Source organism: Dama dama, chromosome 20, assembly GCF_033118175.1.
Source record: "Dama dama isolate Ldn47 chromosome 20, ASM3311817v1, whole genome shotgun sequence".
NCBI lineage: Eukaryota > Metazoa > Chordata > Mammalia > Artiodactyla > Cervidae > Dama > Dama dama.
In genome coordinates, this window is record NC_083700.1 from 112,007,026 (window position 1) to 112,033,450 (window position 26,425).

Sequence of the window (26,425 nt, forward strand, 5' to 3'; positions counted from 1 at the left end):
TTGCCTGGAGAATCCTATGGGCAGAGGAGCCCGGCGGCCACAGTCCATGGTCACACACAGTCAGACACGGCTGAAGCAACTCAGAATGCATGTGTGCAGGAGGGCCTGAAGCCCCAACAGGGAAAGAGAAAGTGCAGAGTCAGGTGCTGGGCCTGGCAGAGCTCAGGCTGCCTCCGGTTTTCTTCACTCAAGAAGGCCTAGAAATGAGACAGAAGGTTTGCTGGGAACTGGTAGTAAAAACAAGAGCAAATTCTCATCAGTCATCTAAGGAAGACTGGATTAAATATACTTGTGTGTCGGTTTCAAGTGTTGAATGGTTTTTAAGAAGCTCTAATATGATTTCATTAAAAATGGATTAAAGTAAATTATACACAGTTCATCTGTTAAATGCCATTGCTAAGTTTGCAAATGGAATTTCATTTTTAATAAATTAAGATCTGAAGTGAAAAACTGTAAAATAAAATGTTATTATTTGTAAATATCGTAAAGGAAGAATATGGTTAGTGTCTTATTTTTGGAAGAGGAAATTTACAGCCCTTTGTTATACTTTTAGGAGTTCCATGTGCTTACAGTTTAGTTATGGGAAAAGGTGTGATATATCACATCACAATGGTTTGTATTATATTGGTTGAACCAATGGCACATCTTAGCACTCGTTAATGTCACAATATTAAGTTCTGCACTCACATACACAAAAGGAAATTGGTTGAATGTATATATATTTTTTGGAAAAGAAAGGGGAAAACTGAATGACCAAGCCAAAAATAAGTGTCATTTCCATTTTAAGATGGCAAAGGGAAAATGGAAGTTTACCAATTTAAAAGTTACCTGTGTGCCTACTCTTTTTTAAAATATGTATGCAGGACTTGATGGTTTATGTTAATTTCCGCCTGGCTTCTTTTTCTCTTGTAGGGCATGCTGCTGAAGCGCAGTGGCAAGTCGTTAAACAAGGAATGGAAGAAGAAGTACGTCACCCTATGTGACAACGGGGTGCTGACCTACCACCCGAGTTTACACGTGAGTGTCGCTCCCGTGGAGAAGTTAGAGGCACTGGGCTGTGGGGGCACGGGGGGGGTCCACGCACAGTCAAGCCTTTCAGCTCCGTTGGAGGTTAAAGTACCATTTTATTTTATTTTAGATTATTCCTTTTTCTAATTAGTAAAATTTACTTTTAAAGCAAAATGAATATTTTATAATATTATGAATTTTACATCTTATTATAATACGAACAGAATGAAAGTTACTTTCTTAATAGAGCATTCCTTTAATAGTATGTAGTCTTCCTCTTTCCCAAATTAAAGATTTTGCCTTAAATTCTATTTTGATATTATATGTCAGTGTTCTTTTAGCTAATTTTTTTTTTAACAGAATAACCCTTTATTTTCAGTCTGTATGGTGTTCTTATAGTAGTTCTTTTTTTTTTTTTTTTGCTTTTTTTTTTTTAAGTAAAGTAGTATTTTAAATGAGAGTAAAAGACAGGAACAAATAGTCAAAGAGAAAAGAGAAATCTATCTGAAAATCTAGACTAAAAGGAAACAACTACAGCAAGTCTACACACAAACAGGCTCCATTCTGAGGGTGAAATCACAAGCCCAGGTTGTTCGTGAGTCCTACAGAGTTAGCTCAGGTACCCAGCTGACACAATCGACCTACAGTACTGTACGCTAATAAGTTTATGGGCTTCCCAGGTGGCTCTGGTGGTAAAGAATCTGCCGGCCGATGCAGGAGACGCAAGAGACGCTTGTTCAGTTTGGGTTGGGCAGATCCCATGGAATAGGAAATGGCAACCCACTCCAGGATTCTTGCTTGGGAAATTCCAGGGGCAGAGGAACCTGGCAGGCTACAGGCCATGGGGTCACAAAGAGTCGGACACGACTGAGCACCATAGGTTTATAATACTTTTCTCCAAAAAATACATAAAAAACACAATGAGAAAAGCATTTTTAATCCTACAGTACAGTACCTTGGAAAGCACAGTAATACAGAACAACAGCTGGTACCTTCTCTGTAGTACCAGCGACATCAAGCTGCTCCCGCGCTTGCTCCCAGACGTCCTGGGCCTGAAATAAAGATGCTGCGCTGCCGTCCTCTCCACAGTACTGTGCAGTAAGGTACACAAAAGCGCAACCACTTGTGGGGGACGCACGCATGTGACAACAGACACCAGACACGTGGGCCAGGAACGTGACTGCACATGTGAACACCCAGTCGCGTCTTAGAAAGTCCGCAACTGGACGGTTCTTTTGTAGGGAACCCACTGCGCATTGAAACCCAGGGTCAGCCTGAGCCGCTGAGAACAACAAAACCAAGGGTTGAACACAACTCGTGCATCAGAGTCAGTTTTTATTGTCCGCCAAGAACGCACGCCAGTTTGTAAGGCAGGTTCGTTTCCTCTGTGTAATGACATCTCTTATCCTGGTGATTTATATAAGGTAGAGGAAAAGACACGTGATTTCATTATTAGGAGAAATGTAGACCTCCTACCCATGGGGAGCTCTTTAGGAAAGCTTTGGTAAAACCTGAAGACAGTCGTCGCGGCTCTCCCAGACAACACATTCCATGAACCCTGCGTGACGTTGATCTGCCTTCACATAGGTGTATGTGTAGATTAGAATATATATAGTATTAGGTGGTCATTTGACTACATCATTGTTAAGCACAACAACGTTAAGCTTTTAATTTTAAGTACTTTTTGAAAATTGCACTGTGATTAGTGAGAAGTTAAAGATAAACATACCGAAGAAAATGTACTTCTCCCAGATACCCCCTAAGAAACGTGAGTGCTCACATTTTGAGGTGTATCCTCCTAGCCGTGTCTACAGTCTATGCCTTTTCCTTCCACTGGCCTGCAGCCCGCTCGTGCACACGGCGTGTTCCCTGCTCCGCTAGACGATGCCAGATCTCAGGCCCCTGCCCATGTCAGCAAGCACACCTGTATGCCACCATCTTAATAGTTACATAACATTCCTCCTGCACATGTCCCCCAGTGGACTGAACCGACATTTGGCGAGCCAACTTACTTTCTCAGTGATGTTTACCGTTGTGAGTCACTCTGATCAGCGTCCTCGTTTGACACCTCTGTGCCCACATCTGTGTCCTGCAGACACATTCCCAGCCATAGCCTTCCTGAGTTGAAGAGGGTATGCTGCTATGGGCTCTGGGCGTGGAATGCCAAATTCCAGGAAAGACTGTATCAGTTCATCTCCTCTGGCTTTTTCCCCCACTGTACTCTCAGGAACATTTACCTTTGTTAACAAGAAAACACCTTTTCAATAGGATAAATAGCAAATGGTATCCTCGCTGTGTGACTTGCTGGCTGGAGTGAATTTGCTTCCAGGGCTTCCCTGGTGGCTCAGCTGGTAAAGAATCTGCCCACAATGGGGGAGACCTGGGTTTGATCCCTGGGTTGGGAAGATGCCCTGGAGAAGGGAAAGGCTACCCACTCCAGTATTCTGACCTGGGGAATTCCATGGACTGTATAGTCCACAGGGTTGCAAAGAGTCGGACACGACTGAGCGACTTCCACTTTGACTTTCATAGTCCTTGCAGGTACCTGGAGTGGCTGTGTTCTAGTCCTAAGTTGTCAGGAGCTACTGATCCCCAGCGACTGAGTTAGCCCGACATTCTTTGGTTCCAAACAGGAAGAGGAATTACCTTTGGAAAGCCTTTGCAGTAGGACCGTAAACAGACGGTATCCTCACCGTGTCAGTTATTGGCTTGGGTGAACTATCCTTTTCCCTCTGGTCTTCCAGCAGGGGCTTCTCCTTTCTGAACTGGGCTCAAAAGCAAGCGTGTCTTTAGGCCCCTCTGCATGTTCCTTCTGTTGGTAGGGAAGCTTTTCACGCTTCACCAGTAGGTAGGCTTTTAAGATATACACTTCTTCTTGGACTGAGGAGACTCCTTGTGCTGATTTATTGGGGTTATTTGGGACGTAGAGTCAGGCTGCTTCCCCAGTGGCCTAAACCAGAGACTTAACACTATCCCGCGAGGCCTGCCTGTGACTATCATGCCCCCATCTGGGTCTTTGGGGTTCTTTCTCCAAAGCTGCTCCATCAACGGGGAGGTGCCCTTTCCCGGGCATAGTTCTTCCTAAAAACCCCATCAAAGAACAGAACCTAATTATGGACCCGTTTGCTCTGTTCCTTGGAGGGAGACGTGCAGTCACAGTCTCCTTGCTGGCCTCACTGACCTGTAGAAAGTGAGGTCTGATGGGTGATGCCTCTCCAGTCACATTCCAGTCTCCTGCTGAGCCCCTCAGAGGGGCCTTGGCTGCTTCTTGCCAAGAGGGAAGGATGGTGGCAACAGGAGATGGTTCTGGAATGTTCCTGTGGGAGGGCCGATACTCCCTTACTTTTCATCTCTGCCTCTTGATGATACGGTCGCCATCCGTTCTTCAGAAATTCTCCCGAACAGGCTGCTTCTCGTGATGGTCCTCAATGCTCTGTTTTCCTTTTTTTTTTTTCCCCTATGTATGCATGGATATTATTGGAATATAGTAAAGGAGCGGAGTGGGGCTTTATAATTGTACGGCAGGCAAGAGCCATCGTCATATTAAAGTGCAATTTGGTTAATGCAGGTCTCCTGGGAGCTGCAGTTACTGATGCAGGTAGACAGTTCCCTAAGGAAGTGGCTTAATCTAGTGGTGACTTTGAATTACTAGCCCACACAGAGATGTCATGACTTTCATTGTAATCCTTCGTGGAGTCTGTTTTCACAACCAAACTTTGGCTGGACATTTAGAGGGCTGTGAGTTTCAGGTATATTTCTTGGCAGGTACCTGGAATGTTCTAGTCTAAGGTGCTGGGAACCACAGATGCCCAGTATGACTTCCCCAGGGGCTCATTAGCAAAGAATCTGCCTGCAGTGCAGGAGATGCAGGAAACATAGGTTCAGTCCCTGGTTCTGAAAGATCCCCTGGAGGAGGGCATGGCAACCCACTCCAGTATTCTTGCCTGGAGAATCCCATGGACAGAGGAGCCTGGTGGGCTACAGTCCATGGGGTCACAAAGAGTCAGGCATGACTGAGCGACTGAACCCACACAACAGATGCCCAGTGGCTGAGTTAGTCCTGTGCGTTCTTTGGTCCCAGATGGGAAGATGTACCAAAGGTATGTCCAAGGGCAGAATCCTGACTTCCCTTAATAAGAAATTTAGGAGCATTCAGATGTAGTGCTAATTTAGGTCCCAAAGGTCTACATCGTGGAGAATGGCCCAGTTATTCGAGTCTGGAAAACCTCAAAAGGGGATGGAACCGAATGATCTCAGATACCAGTCACACTGTAACACTGGCTTCTAAGGTAAGATGTATTATGGCAGAAAGACCACTAAGTTCATTGGCCACTTGTGCTGAATGCCTAAGTGGTTCAGTATAGGGGAACTCTTGCCCAAGTTGGTAGCTTCCGATTTCCGTACAGTCCATCATCTACCTCTTACTGGTCACAGAGCAGGGGACCTACATTGCTCTCAAATAGCAGATCCTACAACCCGTTACTCTGCTGGGAGTCACAGGAAAGAACCTGGCTTAACAGGACATTTTCAGACAGAGTTTTCTACAGAGGTTGTGGTTGTCCTTGATGGACTACCCATGCCAGGTACCCTGTACCCTCCTAACTTTTGATGATGAGATGGTTTATATATCAGAAAGGAAGCTGGCATGCTTTTATGAGGGCAGAATTTTAATCAGGTAATACTCCGATAATAGGGAGGTTGGGGGTCGAGAGCAATTAGGCTTAAGATGCATCAAACGTAGGATTCAAACAGATGTTAGGTGGGCCTGCAGCAGCCCCAGCAGCCCCTTCAAAATCAGCATTTTCCTGTTGCCCTGGCGCTGGGCAGGGAAAGCTCTTCCTGCTGGGACATTTTATTTCCTGTGCCCACATGCATTGCTCAGGGCTCCATCAGCCTGGACTCTGACTCCACCAGTGGTCACCTCAGATGTGATGCCCTGTTAAACCCAAGAATCTGGGGCCCTTTGCATACGAGGAAGATGAGAGCAAGCGTAAAGGACTGAATCTAGTCATATGGAAAACGGCCAGCGTGCTAGATTGTCATACTGCAGTCACATGCATCACCTGCAGGGTGTGGCCTGCCTCAGAGAGCGGGGTCTGCAAGGCTGGACGCCCCCTGATCTGATCTGAGCTGATCTAGGCAGCTCCTGTGTTAGCCAGTTTAAAGTCACAGTGCTCCACAGCAAGGGATGTCACTGCATTGAGAAGCCTGGGCACCACGGCTAGAGAGTAGTTTCTGCACGCCTCAACTGGAGAAAGCCCGAGCAGAGCAGCGAAGACCCAGGACAGCCAAAAATAAAAATAAATAAATAAAATTTTAAAAACAAATGAAGCTCCAGATGACCACAATGACCAGTGCTGCTGGATAGGGCCACCCCACACGCCCTTCCTGCCCCTGCCTTGCCGTATTGCCCTCCCATTGGCTCCCCGGGCTGCCGGAGATGGCGGTTTGCTCAGACATCTGCTTGGACAAGATGCTCCAGCAGCATTGGGTTCTACCTTTAGCTGACTTTGGGTGCTCTGGAAGCAGGAAGCTGACCATTTCCTAATTTGCTAAAAAAATAAAAAATCCACACAGCTATTGTATTTTTAAAATGTCTTCATTGGATGCCCTTAAAAAAAAAAAAAAAAAAATCTCCCGGAAGAGGTCATTTGTATCCTCGAGGGAAACAGATATGGTTTCCTTATTTCACAGGTGTCCGTGGAAGTGTTTATGAAAAGATCATCCTTTGGACAAGTTTCAGTCCCAGCAGGCGTCTCACACAGGCTTATTGTTGCTGTCGCTCAGTCGTGTCCGACTCTTTGCGACCCCATGGACCGCAGCACGCCAGGCCTCCCTGTCCATCACCAACTCCTGGAGCTTGCTCAAACCCATGTCCATTGAGTCGGTGATGCCATCCAACTGTCTCATCCTCTGCTGCCCCCTTCTTTTGCCCTCAGTCTTTCCCAGCATCAGGGTCTTAATCTAATGAGTCAGTTCTTCGCATCAGGTGGCCAAAGTATTGGATCTGCAGCTTCAGCATCAGTCCTTGCAAAATGAACACTCAGGGTTAATCTTCTTTAGGATGGACTGGTTTGATCTCCTTGCGGTCCAGGGGACTCTCACAGGTTGGTGGGGTAGCAAACAAACCCAGCCTTTGGATGAAACAAGCAGTGGGCGCCTGACCCCAGCTGTGTGCCCGCTTGTGGAAGCCTAGCAGGGCAACATGCTCTTGGAAACCGTGGCTTCAGAAACGGGCCGCCAGCCGTGAAGCCGGGGGTCCTCAGCTTTGCAGCAGGCAGTGGGTCTGGGGTGAGGCCGACCAGCCTCCCGAGTGCTCGGGATGCGTCAGCTGCCAGGGAAGCTCCTGCCGATGGCCTCCCTGGGTGGCCGGGCCCCGTCATAACTCGCGTACCCGAGATGAATAGCTCGGGGCCTTGGGTGGTGGCCCCGTGACATCGCCCCCAACCAGTCACCGTGGCTTCAGGTTCCCCTTCCTCCGTCAGGTCCTCTCCCAACCACGTCTTCTTCCCAAGAAGTCTGCCGAGACTTGTCTTTCCATGTCTCACCCTGAGACGCATCCTACCACAGATTATTTAAGAGCCCCAAGTCCTTGGTCCCTCTGACACGCAGCTCGGCCTTATTTTGGAACTTACTCAGCACAGGCGTCCCTGAACCTTCCCTGACCTCAGCTAGACGTCGTTGAAGGAAGCCTTTTTACCCCGGGCATGTTTCCTGTCGTTGAAAACCCAAAACAGTCCTCCTAGGGAGAAGAGACCCTCTCGGAGCAGTGGAATAGAATCGCCAACCCGTGGCCAGGTCATAGGAGTGATCGTCTGGGAATTAGAGGGAAAACTGACCAAACATGGATCCTACCCGGATGGAAACCGTTCCCTACAAGTTGATACCAGCAATACCTCTGGCCCCCAGATTTGTTGACTCTGCGCTCCGGGGAGTCTCAACCCTACCCTTTGCCCACTGCAACACCCCCTGGCCTGCTCTGCCCTTCCCCAGAGGCTCGGGAGCTGTCTGCAGTGGCTGGCTTGGCCTGCCGGGGTCACCTCCCTCCTGCAGCATAGGTAGAGAGGGGGAGATGTGAACACAGGCGGGAGAGGGAATGGTGGATTTCATCCTAGGGCTTCCTAAAGGTCGGTGATTCCTGCACTGCGGGGTGGTTGCTTTGGGGGCGGGGACAGGGGAAGGGTGGGGAGGACTGTGGGATCCTGCACGCCCATGGCATTGCCTCCATAACTGACTGCACGCGCCCCTGACCTGTGGCGGAACCTCTCGTGAAGCATCAGCTCCCGCGTCCTTCCCCTTCTGCACGGGGTCAGGCTCTGCTGCTTCTCAGCATGCCTTTTAAGGTAGACCCTGAGAAACTGGCAAGACAGCATCTGCTCGGGAAACCCAGAGAGAGAGTCCGTTCGCTCCAGGGGATGTGTGGTGGTATTGTCTTCTTCAGATCATTTGCGTCTCTTCAGAGTGTGTGTGTCCAAAAATGCCACCAAGAACTCTTAGCAAATGGAGACTCCTGGAGTCGGTCGGAGCCCCCCACCCCAAGATTGATGCTGGTGGGTGGGATGAGTCTCATGGTAAGACAAAAAACTGGATTCAGAAAACAAAGCAGTTGATTTGATTCCTCTTTCTTTCTCAAGAGTGCTGTTATTAAATAGAACCTAAAATGATGCTGTTATTAAATGGAACCTAGAACACAGTTTAGATAGCACGTAAGGAACTCAGCCAAGGTAACGAAGCTGCTTTGGCTTTGTCGGCACTCGGAGTAGATTGTCCGACTGCCCTGGTTTGCCCTAATATGCGGGACGTTCGGTGCCAAAACGCAGGAAGCCCCAGGGAACTGGGACAGGTTGGTCACCTGCCCTTCAGGACTGACCAGCTTCACTGCTCCTTCATCTACACGTGGCATTTTGCACAGACAACTCTAAATACGTAAATAAGACTGAAATAGTAAAAAGCAAGCTGTTGACTTCTGCTGCGGCCCCGTGGTCTGTATTTTTTTTTTTCATGATTTCATTATTATGTATTTATTAAAGATGAAAATTCAGATACAGAAAGGAAAAAAGGCAAATAATTTTTTTCTTTCTTAAAAAATTATTTTAATTTGAGGATAATTACTTTACAATACTGTGATGATTTTTGCCATACATCAACAAAAATCCACCATGGGTACACATGTGTCACCCGTCCTGAACCCTCGCCACCACCCTCCCCGCTCTATCCCTCTGGGTTGTCCCAGAGCACTGGCTTTGGGTGCTCTGCTTCGTGCATTAAACTTGTACTGGCCATCCATTTTACATATGGTAATGTATATGTATCAATGCTATTCTCTCAAATCATGTATTTTTTTTTTGATTCTCTGAAGACCTATGTGACTATAAGACCTTTAACAAGCCCTAAGTGCTTGACCTTCTTGGAGGAGACACGTCTGAGCATCCTGAGGTTTCCTGACACTTGGCTGGTTTGTGGTCTGGGTGGGTGAAGGGCAGCCGGTTCCGAGAGCCTTGGATTCGCTCTCTGTGGACTTGAACGTGAGCCCTTAGGGAGACCTTGATGGAAAAGTGGAGGGGATAATGAGAAAGAACTTGGACCCTCGGGGCCGCACAGTTCAGCACGGCCACCCATTCATCTTCCCTGTCGAGGGAGCTGCCGTCGAGGGCGCGGCTGAAATAACTGCTGACAAAGCTGCGTGCGGGGGCATCCCTAAGTGGACCCGCAAGAGTTCACTCGGGGCTGCAGGTCGAGCCAAGGACTCGACGGGGCCCTGACCGGGAAGGTTCTCCCGGCTTCCCGCTGAGTACGGGTGGCTGGCTGACACAGCTGACCGACGCGTACTTGAGGTGCTCACAGTTTTGAAATCCTCCTTCCTGGATTTCCTTCTTGTTCTATATGCTGCCCGAGTGAGAAGCCACTGGAGTGCGGTCACTTGCCCCTGCCCTGCAGAACCGGACACTTCCTTCTCATAAGCACCTTCCTTCCTAATCAAGTGGCTTAGACGTTCCATTTCCACGCAGCCTTAGCTTCTGTATGCCGTTGACATTTCTTTGTTTTCTCCCCCTCAATGGACTCAGACTCTGAATTATCATCAGAATGCTGATTTCAACAAGTTTCTAGTTTCAAAATCATGGGGGGGGGAATCTACTTTTTTTTTTTTTTTCATGGATGCCAAAGTAACAAAAAGATGTAAGATGCTTTCCAGAGCATGCATTCTTCTCAAAAGAAATAATTTCAAGGTAAAAAGGAAGATAACCTTTTGTTGTAAAAGGAGCAACTCTTGCCCATACCCCCTGCTGGTAACTGTCATTTAAAATAACACAATCCTTGGAATTCTCTGGCGGTCCCCTGGTTAGGACTTCGCACTTCCACTGCTGAGGACCTGGGTTCGCTCTCTGGTTGAGGAACGAAGATCTACAAGCCACATGGCATGGCCAAAAAATAAAGTAAATAAAATGACCCATCTTTGCATAAAATCAGGAGATTTTACTGGATGATTGAGGATTCACAGAGAATCCTTTTGGCCAGCTGCACGCCCATGAAGGTGGACCCCCGTCTCTTGAGGTGGAGAATTGAGTTACACTTGGAAGAACTCTGCGTTGGTCTCCCCAGAATGTTGCAGAAGCCAGACTGCAAGGCTGGACAGACAGAATCCACGCCCGAATTTCCAAAGGTAGAAACTCTGAGTCATGGAGGACTGCTAACCCCGAGAAGACAGGCCTCCCTTTCTTCCTGGGAAGACGATGTTGGCGTGTCCTGGCCGTATGGCGCTGCAGCATTCCGCCCGCTTCATCCTGCGATGGACACTTACGGGGTCCTGCTGCCCCTGAATAAGCCATGGTGCCAGGAGCTGCCCTGGGTCTGTACACGCCTCTCCAGTCTGGCTTCATTCCCGCCTGATGTCCATCGTGCAGGTGGACCTTCCTGCCCATCCTCCACGGGAGGTGCTCCCTGGCTCCTCCTGAGGACTGTGCCCTGTGCCCCATCTGCCTAGGGCTCGCGTGGGCTCAGCACGCAGGCCACCGCCGCAGAGGGGTCTCGTGGCCGCGCGCAGGACCACACCGGGGCTTCACGTCGAGCTTTTGCTCCTAGACGGCCTGGGTTCCAAACCCATGCTTGGTAATTCTGGCTTTGCTTTAAAAATCCTGGTGACATTGGAACGGAGGAAACCACCCACATTACATAGCTTAGACGCCCCCCCGCCCCCCCCCCCCCCCCCCCCAGAAAAGGTAGATTAGCTTTATGTCAGGGTCGGGAGAGAACCCACACACAGGGACGTGATACGGATGCCACAGTCTTAGCCCGGTACTGGAACCCCCAGGTGGCCCTAGTGGGAAAGAACCCGCCTGCCAGTGCACGAGATGCCAGAGACTCAGGTTTGATCCCTGGGTCAGGAAGATCCCTGGGAGGAGAGCATGGCAACCCACTCCAGTATTCTTGTCTGGAGAATCCCATGAACAGAAGAGCCTGGTGGGCTGCAGTCCATGGGGCCACAAAGAGTCGGACAGGACTGAGGGAGTAACTTCCACTTCACTTACCCACATAACATAAAATTTACCTTCTTTGCCTTTTTAAGCATATAGTTCGGTAGTGAGAAGGCTATTCATCATGCTGTACCACAGTCACCTCCATCCATCTCTGGGGTGTTTTCATCTTGTAAAACTGACGTTCTGCCCCTATTGAACACTAACTCTGAATCCTCGCTCCCCTGGCCCCTGGCAGCCACCTTCTGTTTTTTTGATTCTATGAATTTGACGCTCCTGAGTACCTCGTATCAGTAGAATCACGTGGTATTTGTCTTTTTGTGGCTGGGCTTTCACTTAGTCTCCTGCCTTTAAGGTTCATCTGTGTTGTAGCATTTCTCTCCTTTTTAAGGCTGAGTAATAATCCACTGTATATACATACAGTACCATTGGGTATGTACAGCCCACAACTCAACCAACTGCAGATCAAAAATAGTTGGGAAAAAAAATCCAAAGTTCCAAAAAGCAGGCATGCCAGGCTTCCCTGTCGTTCACTATCTCCTGGGAGTTTGCTCAAACGCCTGTCCACTGAGTCTGTGATGCTCTCTCCCCATCTCATCCTCTGCCACCACTTCCGCCTTTTGCCTTCAGCCTTTCCCAGCATCAGGGTCTTCTCCAATGAGTCCACTCTTCACATCAGGTAGCCAAAGTACTGGAGTTTCATAGGTGTACAGATACCTCTTTGGAGCTTGAAGTTTTAATGTTAAAAACTGCAAGGTGGGAGAACTGTTGAGAATAGCTGAATTTAAAGATGCCAGACATTAACCAAGGCCCTGGTTGAGAAATACCAGAGAAACTGGCTGGGCCCTTCATGAACAAGGGGGGTTCTGGAGGCCTAATAGCCTGCATGATGGCCTGGAACCCACGTGGTCTGAAAACACCCACCCAGCCCTGCGCGCGTGGGCTCTCTGTGTTTACCGCGCGCCCTCTGAAGGTGAGGGAAGCTGCCTTTCTCTGTTCTTTGGGTAGTCTGGGAAATACTTCTGGCATTCATTCGAGTTTCAGATAGTATGAGAAATCATTTCTCCTGTGTATCAAGGCTTTCAGACCCATGGAATGACACCATCACAGTAGAATAAATATTTTCAAGGAATATCTACAACTATTGTTGGCAAGAGTGACCACTGAAAAACTCATACCTTTTACACTTACACAAAAATGTTAGATTCTTTATCAAAGTCTGCTCTAAGGAATTCCTTGTTTATTTATATAGCCCTCAGGGTTTGAAAGTGTTTAGATTTACAGGGGGAAAAAATGGCCAAAAAGCTGGCTTACCAAGGTACACATTGTCTTGATGTTGAGAACAGAGTGACCGTAAGTAGCCCAAGATCAGAGAAAGCCTTCCTGTCTCTATAGAAATTAAGCTATCAGATAGGGTAGATCCTGCCTAACATGTTTTTTTTTTACATCGAAAAAGTCTTCTGCCTTCTTGCTTTAAAAAAAAAAAGTATATATATGTTTTTATAATAGCTTGTGAGTTTGAGTAAAGCTTCTAGAGGAATCCATGGGACATTGCCTTATCAGTACACAGCATATTTCATCCTTATACCCAATCTGCAGGGTTTCCCAGGTGGTGCAGTGGTAAAGAATCTGCCTGCTAATGCAGGAGATGCGGGTTCAATGCGGGTCGGGAAGATCACCTGGAGGAGGAAATGGCAACCCACTCCAGTATTCCTGCCTGGAGAATCCCATGGACAGAGGAGCCTGGCGGGCTACAGTCAGCGGGGTTGCAAAAGAGCTGGATACATCTTAGCAAGTAAAACAACAGCAGCAACAGCTCACTCTGTTTTCCACTGGGGCCCTGTGAGGGTTACTAATTGTGGCTGGAAATCCTTACCAAAGGTAGATAAATCAAATGCATCCATTTTCTTCACTGGCAGCAAGTCACTGTGGAGAACTCTCAGTGGGAGAGCTCGGACGTGAGGGACAGCGCGGGAATGTTCTTTCCCTGCTGCCGAGAGATGGGGCTTTGTCATTAGACTTTATAAATGTGTGCTGCTCCGGTTCTAACCCGGTTGCCGGCCGGTTGCTAAGGTGTTGGGAGGAAGGGAGCAATGCAGACTCGGAGGATGGCTTCTTCTCAGGTGTGCCCGTGGCCCCAAATGGAAACCAATCAAGGTGCGATTTATGTTCATTAAGTGCTTGTCAAAACTGAAAAATTTTCTAATCAACAGCAATCTAGCGGCGTCCCCGTCGATGGCTGGGAGTGCCGCCTCTGCCGCAGCGGCTATTTGCCTGTTACAACTCTAGGCTAAGAATCCGCTGATGATTACATTAGGCTAAGCTGCGAAGTAAATGAACCGAATCTTATTTAGGTGCCACGAGCTTCAGTGTAGCCCTGCCCCGCAGGGCACTTGATAGCGTTTTATGGCTTTAAAATTAGTGTAGCTTCCCATTGGCTGCAGGGCGCTTGCCTGTTATGCCTTTGAACTCAATAAGCAAGGGGAAGGGGGCCTTTTGTTTTTCTCCCGTATTTTTCTCCCTTGCATTTTTAGCAATTTTGTTTTGCATCTTTTCCAGACGGCGTTTTGCAATAAAAATGTCTGACTACCCTCTACATGTCTCCCCCACCCCACGACTCTCCCCACCTCACCAAAAAAAAGAAAGAAAAGGAGAAAGGGAAGAAAAAGTAGAAAATGTCATGCATTTGCAGAGGACAGTTTCTTTCCCATATCCTGCTAAGTGAAAAATAGCATTGCAAGTCACCGCCAATGGCTTATCGTGTTGGAATGGCTACCTCCAGTGGGGATAACACCTATACTTCTGGAAATGCCCACATAAAATCACAGGGCAGATATTTCAGTATTTTTATTAGACATGAGCAGTATGAGCCAACATTTATTAAGGGCTTTGGGATTCTTTCAAGCTATTTATGTATTATCTCAGTTAATCATGACAACGATTGCTTGAAGCAAGAATTATTATCCTTATTTTTAAAGATGAGAAATCAGAACCCGGGATGATGAAACAGTCCACAAGCCCTAACAGACAGAGCCTCCCAGGCGCTCTTACTCTGAGGCCATCCTCTGGCCTGGAGAAGCTCTGTCTTCTGCAGATAGTCTTAATTTAGAAAACCAGAGAACTATATTAGTCAGTGAATTGACCGCTCTTCATTTGAAATGAATCTGATTATATTACTGTAAACCACCTTGGTGGGCAGTAAATAGCATTAGGAAAACAAAATCACTCCCAAAACTGCATCAGGGAGGCAAAAAAGCATTTTTTTTCTAGACAGGCCTAGTCAAAGTTTTGAAATTAGAAGAAATTTTGTGTTGGGCAAAAACTGAAGTGGGAATTTTTCTGTCCTTGTTGGGTTAAAACGGTAGAAGAAGATAGCTGTCATTAGTGTCCTTGGAAGATAACTGTGTGTGCTTTTTCTGTCTTTAAAAAATCTATTTCTTTAAGTGCTTCACATTCTAGCAAATGCATCCCAAGGAATCTGGAGTTTTAAAAAGGTTCAGATAGATCTAATTATCATTATGGTGAATATTCCTATTCCTACATAACTCAGACTTTGTCAGATCTAAGTACGGGTCCAGTTGTTTCAAGCCATATTTAATTATAAAAATACTCATAGAGCCAGGAATGGTGCTGGCTCCTTGAAGTTCACTGCAGTGAACTTTCACTCATGCTTGCCTCTGGAAGAGACCTGCATATCCAACACATTCATTTTGTAAGGCTAGGTTTGAGCATGCATGGGTTATAACTGAGTAATATTCAATTTAACTTAAAATGAGAAAAATCTGTCTTGCAGTGTAAAGCTCAATATACAAGGTCAATCAAGACCGAGACAATCAAGAAGCACAAAGATTATATTCATAATTCATTGTGGAAGTTTTCTATTTTGATTTAGTATATTATATTAACCTGTTTCCCGGGTGGCTCAGTGGTAAAGAATCCACCTGCCAATACAGGAGACGCAAGAGACATGGGTTCAATCCCTGAGTCAGCAAGATCCCTGGGAGAAGGAAATGGCAACCCTCTCCAGTATTCTTGCCTGGGAAATACTATGGACAGAGAAGCCTGGCAGGCCACAGTCCATGGGGTCGCAGAGATTCAGACACAGCTGTGCAGCTGAGCATGCATGCATATTAACCTGCGACCGAGCTTATGTTGGACTTGAGCCCAGCATGGACTTGAGCGCTGACAGCGTGTGCTCTGGGGAGGTTTGGCCCAGGGTGTCGAGCGCCCCTTGATACGGGAAGGGTGCCACCACTCGCATGACGCCTCACCAGCCTTCTCTGCTGATGGGTCTTAGGTTACTGACCCGGGCGCAGTGAAGCCTTTGCTCGGAGTCAGGCGTCGTCAACTTTGCCTTTGCCTCAGTCGCTGTGAGACATCCAGTTTGCTGGCTGCCTTCTCCCTGCAGCGGCCAGAGTTCTCATGGTTACGCACTGGCCAAGTGGTCGCTCCGAAGCAGCTCCAGAAGTGAGACTCTGGAATTCTCTTGGCCGTCTTGGGAAACCAAATTGATTCTCCCAAGGCTTTTCTCTTTGAAGCTGCCTCCTACCTTGCTATTGTAACTGTGGTCCTGTGGAGATAAGGAGAAATTATCCTCTTTGAGGTGTGTGAGCTGAATAGATGTGGCTGGAAGATTTCTCGAAGTATTACAATATCTTCATGGTATCTTCAGGGTGTCACTGTCCTCTGTGCCGGTGACTGTCTATGAGGCTATTGTTTATTATTCACACGTGTTGGGCTTGAGCGTTTGCCCCTCTCTTTGAAGGGATGATATTATGTGTGTCTTTATAGACAAATTTCCTTAGAAGATAGCATTAAGGAGAGTTTGGGAATGGCAGGGCATCTGACAGTGGCTTCTTTTACATACCTTTTTTTTTTTGAGCCCAGAAGTAAAGGTTTTTAAAAATATGATTTATACAGACTTCTGTTCCTCTTGAAACTAGACATGCGTGAAGTGTGAAAATGGGGAAGACCGAGTTATTCCTCTCCTCCAGGAGAAGACAGACAGCTTGCTGACCATGTCTAGTACCTGCTCGTCCCCCAGTTGGGTGCATAAAATCACACACACCCAGCCCTTGGCTGGTTTGTGAACATTAAGCTGGACTCGTGGTTCTAGGGCCCTTATACTTTCTTAAAAATCGAGGAATCTGAATGAGTTTTTGTTTCTGTGGATTATATCTATTGATTTTGTCATGGGAGAAATTAGAACAGAAAAAAATTTGACATTCTAGAATTCATTTAAAATAATAATAACCCACCCATTACATACTATCCCACAAACATTGTTTAGGAAAAAGATATTTTCCATAACAAAAGGAAATTGTGAGCAGAGCAGTATTGTTTTCCTTTTTTTCAAAGCGCTTTTAAAGTGTGTGAAAAAAAAATTCTCATAAAGATATTTAGTTGGAAGAAGGAGGAGTTCATTTTTTTAAAATGTTGTGTGCTTTTCTGTTTTTGAAGCATAGTTGATTTACAGTGGTGTGTTAATTTCTCCTCTGCAGCACAGTGATTCAGCGATTCATGTATACATTCTTTTTCATATTCTTTTCCATATTGTTTATTATATGATACTGAATATAGGTCCCTGTGCTGTGGAGTAGCATCTTGTTGCGTATCCCTCCTATGTATAACAGTTTGAATCTGCTAACCCCAAACTCCCAGTCCCTCCTTCTCCCGCCCCCTCCCTCCCCTGGCAACCTCAAGCCTGCGCTCTGTGGCTGTGAGTCTGTTTCCTAGATGAGGTCATTCGTGTCATGCTGTAGATTTCTATATATAAATGACGTCATGTGATATTTGTCTTTCTCTGTCTGGCTTACTTCACCCAGTATGGTATCTCTGGGTTCACCCACGTCGCTGCTAGTGGTGTTACTTCATTCTTTCTCGTGGCTGAGTAGCAGTCTTTGTCTTTGTGCACCACTCTATCCATTCATCTGTCAGTGCACTTTTACGTTGTCTCCACGTCTTGGCTGTTGTCAGTAGTGTGCATTTGTCTTTTTGAATTATAATTTTTGTCTGGATATTTGGGCTTCCCAGGTGGCGCAGTCATAAAGAATCTGCCTGCCAATGCAGGAGACACAAGAGATGGGGGTTTGATCCTTGGGCCAGGGGGATCCCCTGGAGTAGGAATTAGCAGCCCACTTCACTATTCTTTCCTGAGAAATTCCATGGACAGAGGAGCCTCGCAGGCTACAGTCCATGGGGTCACAAAGAGTCAGACATCATCAAGTGACTAGGAGTGGGATTGTTGGAACACATAGCAACTCTAGCTTTCTGAGGAACCTCTGTCCTTTTCCATACTGCTGCGCCAATTTATATTCCCACCAACAGTGTAGGAGGGTTGAGGGAGGAGCACTTTAATAGCCATTTCAGATTGTGGGTCTTCTCGGACACCCCACCAAAACTCAACGTGTGACAGTTTCTTAAAGCTTAGGAATTCAATGAATTTTTCCTTCCTTGCTGATTTAAAATTCAATGACCTATCTTGCACTTTGAAGGAACTTGTATCCATGCATGTGACATTCAGCACCAGTCATTTGAGAAAGCTTGTTTAACTGAGGTACACGGATTTCCAAATGGCAATACTTTTCATCGAGTTGTTGTTCACTTGCTAAGTCATGTCTGACTCTTTACAACCCCATGGACTGCAGCACACCAGGCTTCCCTGTCCTTCACTGTCTCTCAGAGCTTGCACAAACTCATGTCCATTGAGTCAGTGATGCCATCCAACCATCTCATCCTCTGTCACCACCTTCTCCTCCTGCCTTCAATCTTTGGCATCAGGGTCTTTTCCAATGAATTGGTTCTTCACATCAGGTGGCCAAAGGATTAGAGCTTCAGCTTCAGCATCAGTCCTTCCAGTGAATATTCAGGGTTGATTCCCTTTGGGATTGACTGGTTTGATCTGCTTGTGGTCCAAGGGACTCTCAAGAGTCTTATCCAGCACTGCCGCAGTTCGAATGCATCAATTCTTCAGCACTCAGCCTTCTTTATGATCCAACACTCATATCTGTACATGACTACTGGAAAAACTATAGCTTTGACCACTCAGACCTTTGTCAGCAAAGTGATGTCTCTGTCTTTTAATACACTGTCTAGGTTTCTCCTAGCTTTTCTTCCAAGGAGCAAGTGTCTTTTAAATCAACCATTTCCATTTCTCCCCATCTACTTGCCTTGAAGTGATGGGACTGGATGCCATGATCTTAATTTTTTGAGTGTTGAGTTTTAAGCCAACTTTTTCACCCTCTTCTTTCACCTTCTTCAAGAGGCTCTTTAGTTCCTCTCTGCTTTCTGCCCTGAGGGTGGTATCATCTGCATATCTGAGATTGTTGATCTTTCTCCTGGCAATCTTGATTCCAGCTTGTGATTCATCCAGCCTGGCACCTCTCATGATGTACTCTGCCTATAAGTCAAATAAGCAGGGTGACAATATGCAGCCTTGATGTACTCCTTTCCCAATTTTGAACTGATCTGTTGTTTCATGTCCGGTTCTAACTGTTGCTTCTTGACCTGCATACAGGTTTCTCAGGAAGCAGGTCAGGTGGTCTGGTATTTCCATCTGTTTAATAATTTTTCACAGGTTCTTGTGATCCACCGTCAAAGGCTTTAATGTAGTCAATGAATCAGAAGTAAATGTTTTTCTGGAACTCTCTTGCTTTTTTGATGATCCATGGATGTTGGCAATTTGGTCTCTAGTCCCTCTGCCTTTTCTAAATCAGGGTCTTTTAATACCACCCAAATCACATTCATTAATATCACCACCAGTCTTGTCAGAAAAAAGTCTCTGGGTATTTGGAAGGTATCAATCTCATGGTGAGAGTTACAAGTTTTCAAACTTCACTTCATCACTAGAAAGCTCAAATTCTATCACTGGCCACAAATACTGTCAGCTGCTTTCCTTGCAGTACTTACTTTGTTCATTTTCAAGAAAATATCTGCCAAGCACCCAAGACTGAATCACCACAGTTAGTGTCTGACATAGTCCTTCTTTCAAGTAGAAGTGTTGCCCCAGCAAACAAGTGACAAATTCAGCTTGTGAATGAAACACTTCGGGAAGAGCATTCCTGCTTTCAAAGTGCAGCAGCCACCCTGGAGTGTACTTGCCGTGGCACCACCCGAGAAATTTAAAGGCTCAGGGGTTACAGTTGCTTTTAATTGGTAGGTTTTGGTTTATTAAGAACATCCTTGGATGAAACTGATTTTTGTTTTTATTTTGAAAGCATAGGAATCAGTAAAATAAAGACAATGTGCAAAGCACAACCTGGTTACCATGGTCTTGCTCCATGCTGAGAAGTCATCAGTATTTATTACTCATACTGCTTTTGCACCGTCAAAGCAAATTTCAACACAGGGAAAAAGCAAACAATGTCTTGGGGTTGTTTTGAAAATAATATTGAACTTGTGAATCCCCTGATAGGGTGTTGAAGACCACACTTGGAGGATTGCTGAACTTAGATTATGCAAGGAGAAAATGCTTGATTAGATTAGCCATGACACAAAGACCAAAGCAAAGCATTGGTCTGTCCTAACAGTTATCTCACTTAGACAACATATTAGATAGTAATAGAAAATTGTAAATTTCTCAACATTTTATGTACAGTTAGGAACCAGAACTTATTGAGAAAACTTAATTGGAATACAGATTCCTGTAATTTTTTTCCATCATGTAATTATGGAAACGAATAGTCTTAATACCTTTAAAAAGTATATGTGAAATTGGAGTGATGTTGATTGCATTTCAGAGCTATGTGTTTTATTCTGATGATCTAACTTTGAGATGCCAATCACATCATGGATGCATTTGGGGTTCGCTCTGAGATCTTGTTAAACTGCTTTTTGGTACCTTATGAACACATGAAGCAAACCATCTTTCACCAGACAGCCAAAGGTAACAAAGGGATGGGAAGCAGTGAGAATCAATATAGTAAGAGTATTTTTAGGGACTATTGATGGATTGCTGTATTTTGAGCTTAACTTCAAGGGCCAAATGCCCCCAAGCTGACTAAGATGAACTCACCATTTACTGAGAACTGTAGGCCATCACACACACACAGGGCTCTGGGATGGCCAAGATGAGACTCACACATTGTTCCCTTGGCTACATGGGGAGAACTCCTGGAAGGTGTTTGTTTGTTTGTTTGTTTGTTTGTTTGTTTGATAGGGACTTGATACCAGTCTCCTGGCTGGGACTTAGTGCTCTTCAGTGATGACCTTCCTGTCCTGGAAAGTTGTAACCGTGAGATTTTAGGACAAAACCGTTACCGCGGCGCACTCATTAACGCTCCAGTCGGGAGGGATCTGGTACACCCACCGCGGTGCTCGGGGCTCTGCGCCGTCTCCAGAGGCGGCCCGAGGAAGGTGGGAGCCACGTGGAGCCACGCTGCCGTCAGCAAGCTGGAAGCTGCGGGTCCCTGACACGCTCTCAGTTGCTAGCAGGTTCCCTCGCTGTACCTCATTTGCATCTGGGACATCAATTAGCATGTTTGTTGAGGCTAATTGAATGAAACTCAATCATAGCTCTTAATTGCTTGACTATGTGAAAAGAAATCACATTAATGCAGCTAATTAAGTGTACGGCAATAGATGCAACATAATTAGGAGGAAAATGTAAAAAACAAGGGATGGCAAAGGTGCGGAGCCGGGTGGCAGGGGGGCGCCAGGCGCGGTTACCGAGCTCCATCCACCCGGTCGGGGATGGGTCCCTCCGCTCCGGTGCCTGCTTGCAAAAAATAATCCAGGCGACGAGCACGGACAACTTGAGAAGAAAAATGCAAATAGGTTTGCAATTACTACTTTTTCAAGCTGTTGAGGGGCAGGAGATGGCACCTCTGGGGGGCTGGGCTCTTGAGTGGGCCCCAGGGACTTGTTAAGTGCTGTTTAAAAGTACTTGGCTTTGAATTACCCTCATGCCTTGTTAAAGGGTTTTTTCCCCTTTTATCCTCGATCAGCATTTTTCTACCAGGAACACGGGGAAGGGATGTATCTGGAACATTTGCATATCAAAATCAGGCTCGCAGGCTTTATTTCGCCCTGCGAGGTCCCTACTTTGGACCACTGTGCCCCACGTCCCACTTCTAAAGAGGCGACATTATTTAGAGGTTGTAGCTTCAATTCCTCAAGTCCCAAGATGGGGCCAGATGAAAAGGGTAATTCTTTCAAAACCAAAAAATCCCCCTGTGGTTTCTCTTGGGAGAAGCTAGAAGCCACTGATTCAGGTATCCACCTGTTTCTGAAAACACCAAGCTGAAAGACTTGTGTGGACTAGGAAATGCATCTTGTAAAGGTTTTAGCAATGTTAGAGGCTTGAAATTTAGGAACTGCCAAACTTACCCTCTGAATTTCTTAAGAACTAATTCTTCTGTGCTTTGAAGTGCCTAACCCAGGCAGGAAAAACAGATTCCCTCAGCCCGTGCTGAGCCAAAGATAAATGGGTCCCTTCGCCGCATTCAGATCTGGAGAGCTGGCACTTGGTACATTTCTATAATAATTTTAAATAAAATATCCTGGTTATTGTATGTTAAAACATGCCTATTAAAAAGGAGGCCATGCTGAGGCTTAGTCACTCTCTGATTAGGCTCATTTCAGAGCCCATAAGCCATAAATGCTCAATTACACTCCTGTTATTGTATTTTAATTTGTTAAGAATTGGCATTGAAGAAGAAAGTTATAGCAAGTTGATATTTTTAAAGGAGTAACTATGCAAGAAGGAATTCATTATTTACAAGTCCTAACTTTGGTTTTGAAACTTGAGGTTTGCCCCTCTTCAGTAGGTATCAAGGGAAGTAAATGCAAACTGCTTGAGAACAACCTTTTTTTCACAATGCCCTTGACCCTTGGTCCTGTGCTGACTGAAGGTCACTTCTTCCACGTGTTTTTTGTTCGCCATCCTCTTGATGAGCTGCATCACGAGACCTCGGTGTTTCCTCCCATCTGCCTTACCCTTCAGCCTAATTTAAGGATAATGACTTTCTTTCTATCCTTTGTCCTCATCCTTTTGAAGTCACAATTTTTTCATAGTAAATAATATTTGTGGTGGATGTTGGGGGTGGGGGGGGCAGGTTCTAGCAGTTTCTAAGCATCTTAACTTTCAAGTGGAGTCTTTAGTCTGTTCCCAGTTGGACACAGCATCTCCCTTCCTGAAACCCGTGATAACTCTCCTTCCAACATGCCCATGGCCAACCCTGGCAGATGTCCCCCCCCACCAAGAGATGGGAAATGACATGCCCAGTTGGTCCAGACCCGGATGCATCAGTGCCTATGCCCCCGGCTTCCCCGACTGACAGCGTCCGAGCCGGTGCAGGCGCTTCCATCCGGATGGTGTATCATCACTGAGGAAGGCCCAGCCTCGCCCCTCCCTGGAGGAGCTGGTCTGAGTTCGCCCCCGCTGTGGTGCAGCCCCTGATCCTTTATCTGTCTACAGTCCCACATTCCTCCTGAGTCCAGCCGTGGCTTTTGGAGCTTCTGTTCTATGCTAAGAATTGGCCATATTAGGTCTGTCCTTGGGCGGTCGCCTATGACCCTGTTGCATCTTCTCTTGCTGGGCTGGTGCTCGCCAAACCTTCTGGGGTTCTGTATTCTCATCACAGGCTCCCCTCGTGTGATGGAGTTTCTCTTCCAGCACTTCCTCCTCCTCTGTTGAGAATTCTCCCAGCCCCTTTCCTGAGTTTGGGGTGGCCCCCACGTGGCCATGACTCTCAACTGCATAATTCCAGGGGGAGGTGTGACGCTTAGCTGGTCCTCCCTCCTGCATATGGCCGAGAGAGGACGGCTCTGTCTGTCCTGACAACTCAATTTGGGTTCCTGCCCTGTGTTGGAATCTTAGACTTTGGATTCTTTCTTGGGCCATAATTTCTATCAGAAAACTTCCTGATTTTGGATAGACCAGTCCCTGCTTCTCAGCTGCTTCACCTCCTGAAATACTGACCTTGTCTTGCAATTAAAAGAAGCCAGTGGGGTCCTTCTCTTGGCTTCCCTAGTACGTTGTGTCTCCTCTTGAGCGTCCGTCACACACCTTGACCGACTTTCCTGGTCCCTCTGACTGTGCAGTTTGCTGCTAGACCATCACCTTTTCTCCCTGCATCTACTGACCCTGTTGACGGGCCGCTATAAGGAAACAGCTCACTGCTCCCGTCTCCCTGGGTCCCTTGCAGCCCACATACTGGCTCCTTTGGTAGTCCTTCTAAAATTAGATTGACTTGAACTTGATTGCTTATACTAAATACATATGTATTGGTTTTTCTTTGATATCATAAAACAAATGCCCCCAGGATTCTCTGCCAGACTTCCCAGGTGGCACTAGTGGTAAATAGAACCCGCCTGCCAATGCAGGAGACATAAGAGACATGGGTTCGATCCCTGGGTCAGGAAGATTCCTTGGAAGAGGAAGTGGCAACCCCACTCCAGTATTCTGGCCTGGAGAATCCCATGGACAGAGGAGCCTGGCGGGCTACAGTCCATGGGGTCGCACAGAGTCAGATACGACTGAAGCGACTTAGCAAACACACACAAAGGATTCTGCCAAGGAAGGAATCTGTTCATTTCCTTCCCTGATTAATCTTAAAACACTTGAAATATTAGTTACCCAACAGTGATTTAGATAGACTGCATCATTTCTCAGTGTGTGATGTTGGTTTAATGATATGTCTGCAGAGACAAGGGGGCTTATTGCCCATAAAAATGCATGAAAAGATCAATAAGCCCTAATGTGCCAAGAGACTCCTCACCCTGGCTCTCAGTCGCCATCTCCTCTCTCCCCGTCCATCAGCTGACTCCTAAGTATTGTTTTCCTCCACGTGGAATTGGATGACGGCCCAGAGAACTCACTGTGTACCTAGACTTCTCTTTAGTTTCATGATAACTGCTAGTCGTTCACCTCCAAGACACAGACAGCAGCAAGACGCTGCTTCTGAGTACAGTGAATCCCTTGAAGAAACCTCATACTGAATATAAATGATGTGCTTTCTGCTTGAACATCCAGCTCTTGTACATCCATCAGGGACCTCCATGTTTTTTCAGCACCCTGCCACTGACCCCTCAGACATCTTCCTGAACAAAACGCTTGGCCTCTTAGAGTGTTTACCTGAGTTCCCAGCAGACAACTTCAGTCTTAGCTAGACATTCTGGGGTGTCGCCATCAGAGACAAAAAGGTTATTACAAAATAGTTCCTACTCCATGGAATTTTCCCTGCAACTCACAGGAAGAGCCCAGGCTCCTCACGTGCCATCTGATAAGTATCAACTCACAGAGTAGGATTTCACGTCTGTACTTATTGTCTTTATCCTCCTGCATAGAAGCATCTACTGCGTCTCCTGTATCTCCAGGGCCTGGGCTAGTTCAGGACACAGAGGCAGAGCTGATTTCAGTGTAATGATGATGCCACCAGGACAAGACAGATCAAAGCCTCCTTATTTTTTAAAGCGCTCACCACCGAGGAGGGGTCATAGGATGACGACTCATGATGTCTCATAGAACCTTTTGTCCTAGATTGTAGAAGGTCTCCCTTTTAATCTCTCTTGGATGTTTAACGTTTTGAACAGGATTACATGCAGAATGTTCACGGTAAAGAGATTGATCTTCTGAGAACCACTGTGAAAGTCCCAGGGAAGAGGCCCCCCCGAGCCACGTCGGCCTGCGCACCCATCTCCAGCCCAAAAACCAACGGCCTGTCCAAGGACATGAGCAGCTTGCACATTTCACCAAATTCAGGTAAGCTCACAGCCGACCTGCCGAAGAGATCCGGCCCGACTCCAGTGATGGGTGGCCCCGATGTGGGAGACAGTGCTGAGCTTCTCGGGTTAAGTGGAGGCTTTGCCCATTAGACTGTAGGCTAAGGGACACACTCTCGTGTCTTCCGTGGGTGCTTGTTCCCCCAACACCCTTGGGTTCCAGGACTGCCCACAAGCAAACTGTGGCTCTTTGAGTCACAGATGCATGGACCACTAGGCTTTTCCGGGGCTGGGCGGTTGAAAGTTGCATCTTACACGTGATGGAGGATTTAAGGGCCCTCTGAAAAACATCAATTCACTGTTAGAGTGTCAAGGATTAGTCCTAACTAATTTGTCGTAAAAGTGTATAGAAAAATGGAAATACCAGTTTGGAGCAAGATTTAAAGGAAACCATTGGACCTGCACAAAATTTCAGACTCTCTCGGTTTTGTATTGTCACGGTTACGTCTTCTTCGACACACCTTTGGTTTTTTGCATTCTCTTTTAAAGGAGGATTTGTCTTTCGTTCATCATCAGAGAAAATCAGTGTTTCTCGAAATAGATGTGTTGAGAAATTCCCAGCCTCGGGGTGCAATGCAAGCCCTTCAGGGTATTGTGGTTCATTGTTGTTTAAGAGTCTTAGCAAACCATGCTCTGGCTTTTGCCTTCCGTGATTTCTTATCAGAGGAAAGGTGGTGAGAAGAACTTAAAGTCTTCCCACCCACAAACTCGGACTCCTCCAACAAATGGAATCCCTTCACAGATTTCAGTTGTTTCTTTTCTTGTCTCCAGCTTACATCCGATTTTCTCAAAATAGATTTCTGTGCTGTAGTCATTCCTAACATGTGTCCCTGCCTCTTAAACACGCTGCCTTTTTTCCTTTCTGAAATGCTAAATGCTTTTAAAGAGGAATGATGCTGACCCCATCGTTCCACGGTGTGAATGACATTGTTGGCAAAAGGAGGCTAATAAAAAGGAGACAGAATTTGGGGTCCGCCAGCCTGTGTTCTACTGCCGGGTGCTGCGAGGTGCTGGGTAGGTAACTGACCACGCTTTCCATGAGGCTGATCCGGCCTGGCCTGCCTCCGTCACAGAGGTGTGATGGCAGGTACTGCGGAAACTCATAAACACCACACAAATGTCAACTGTTGCTACTAATCAAAGTAAAACTGGGCTTTCTCGTAACAGAGACATTAGTTCACTCCAGGAAGCAGATAAGGTTACCCTCTGGGATCTCCTGGCCT

General features: G+C 46.5%; 1 protein-coding gene across 4 annotated transcripts in view; it reads left to right on the forward strand.

Annotated features, from left to right (window-relative positions):
• AGAP1 (ArfGAP with GTPase domain, ankyrin repeat and PH domain 1) overlaps positions 1 to 26,425 on the forward strand; it is a 577,143-nt gene that overhangs the window by 364,080 nt on the left and 186,638 nt on the right. For all 4 annotated transcript variants that reach the window (XM_061122533.1, XM_061122535.1, XM_061122534.1 and 1 more), the window contains exons 10-11: positions 913 to 1,017; positions 25,014 to 25,182. In XM_061122533.1, the coding sequence (XP_060978516.1) occupies positions 913 to 1,017; positions 25,014 to 25,182 (274 nt within the window). The remainder of the gene's footprint in view (positions 1 to 912; positions 1,018 to 25,013; positions 25,183 to 26,425) is intronic.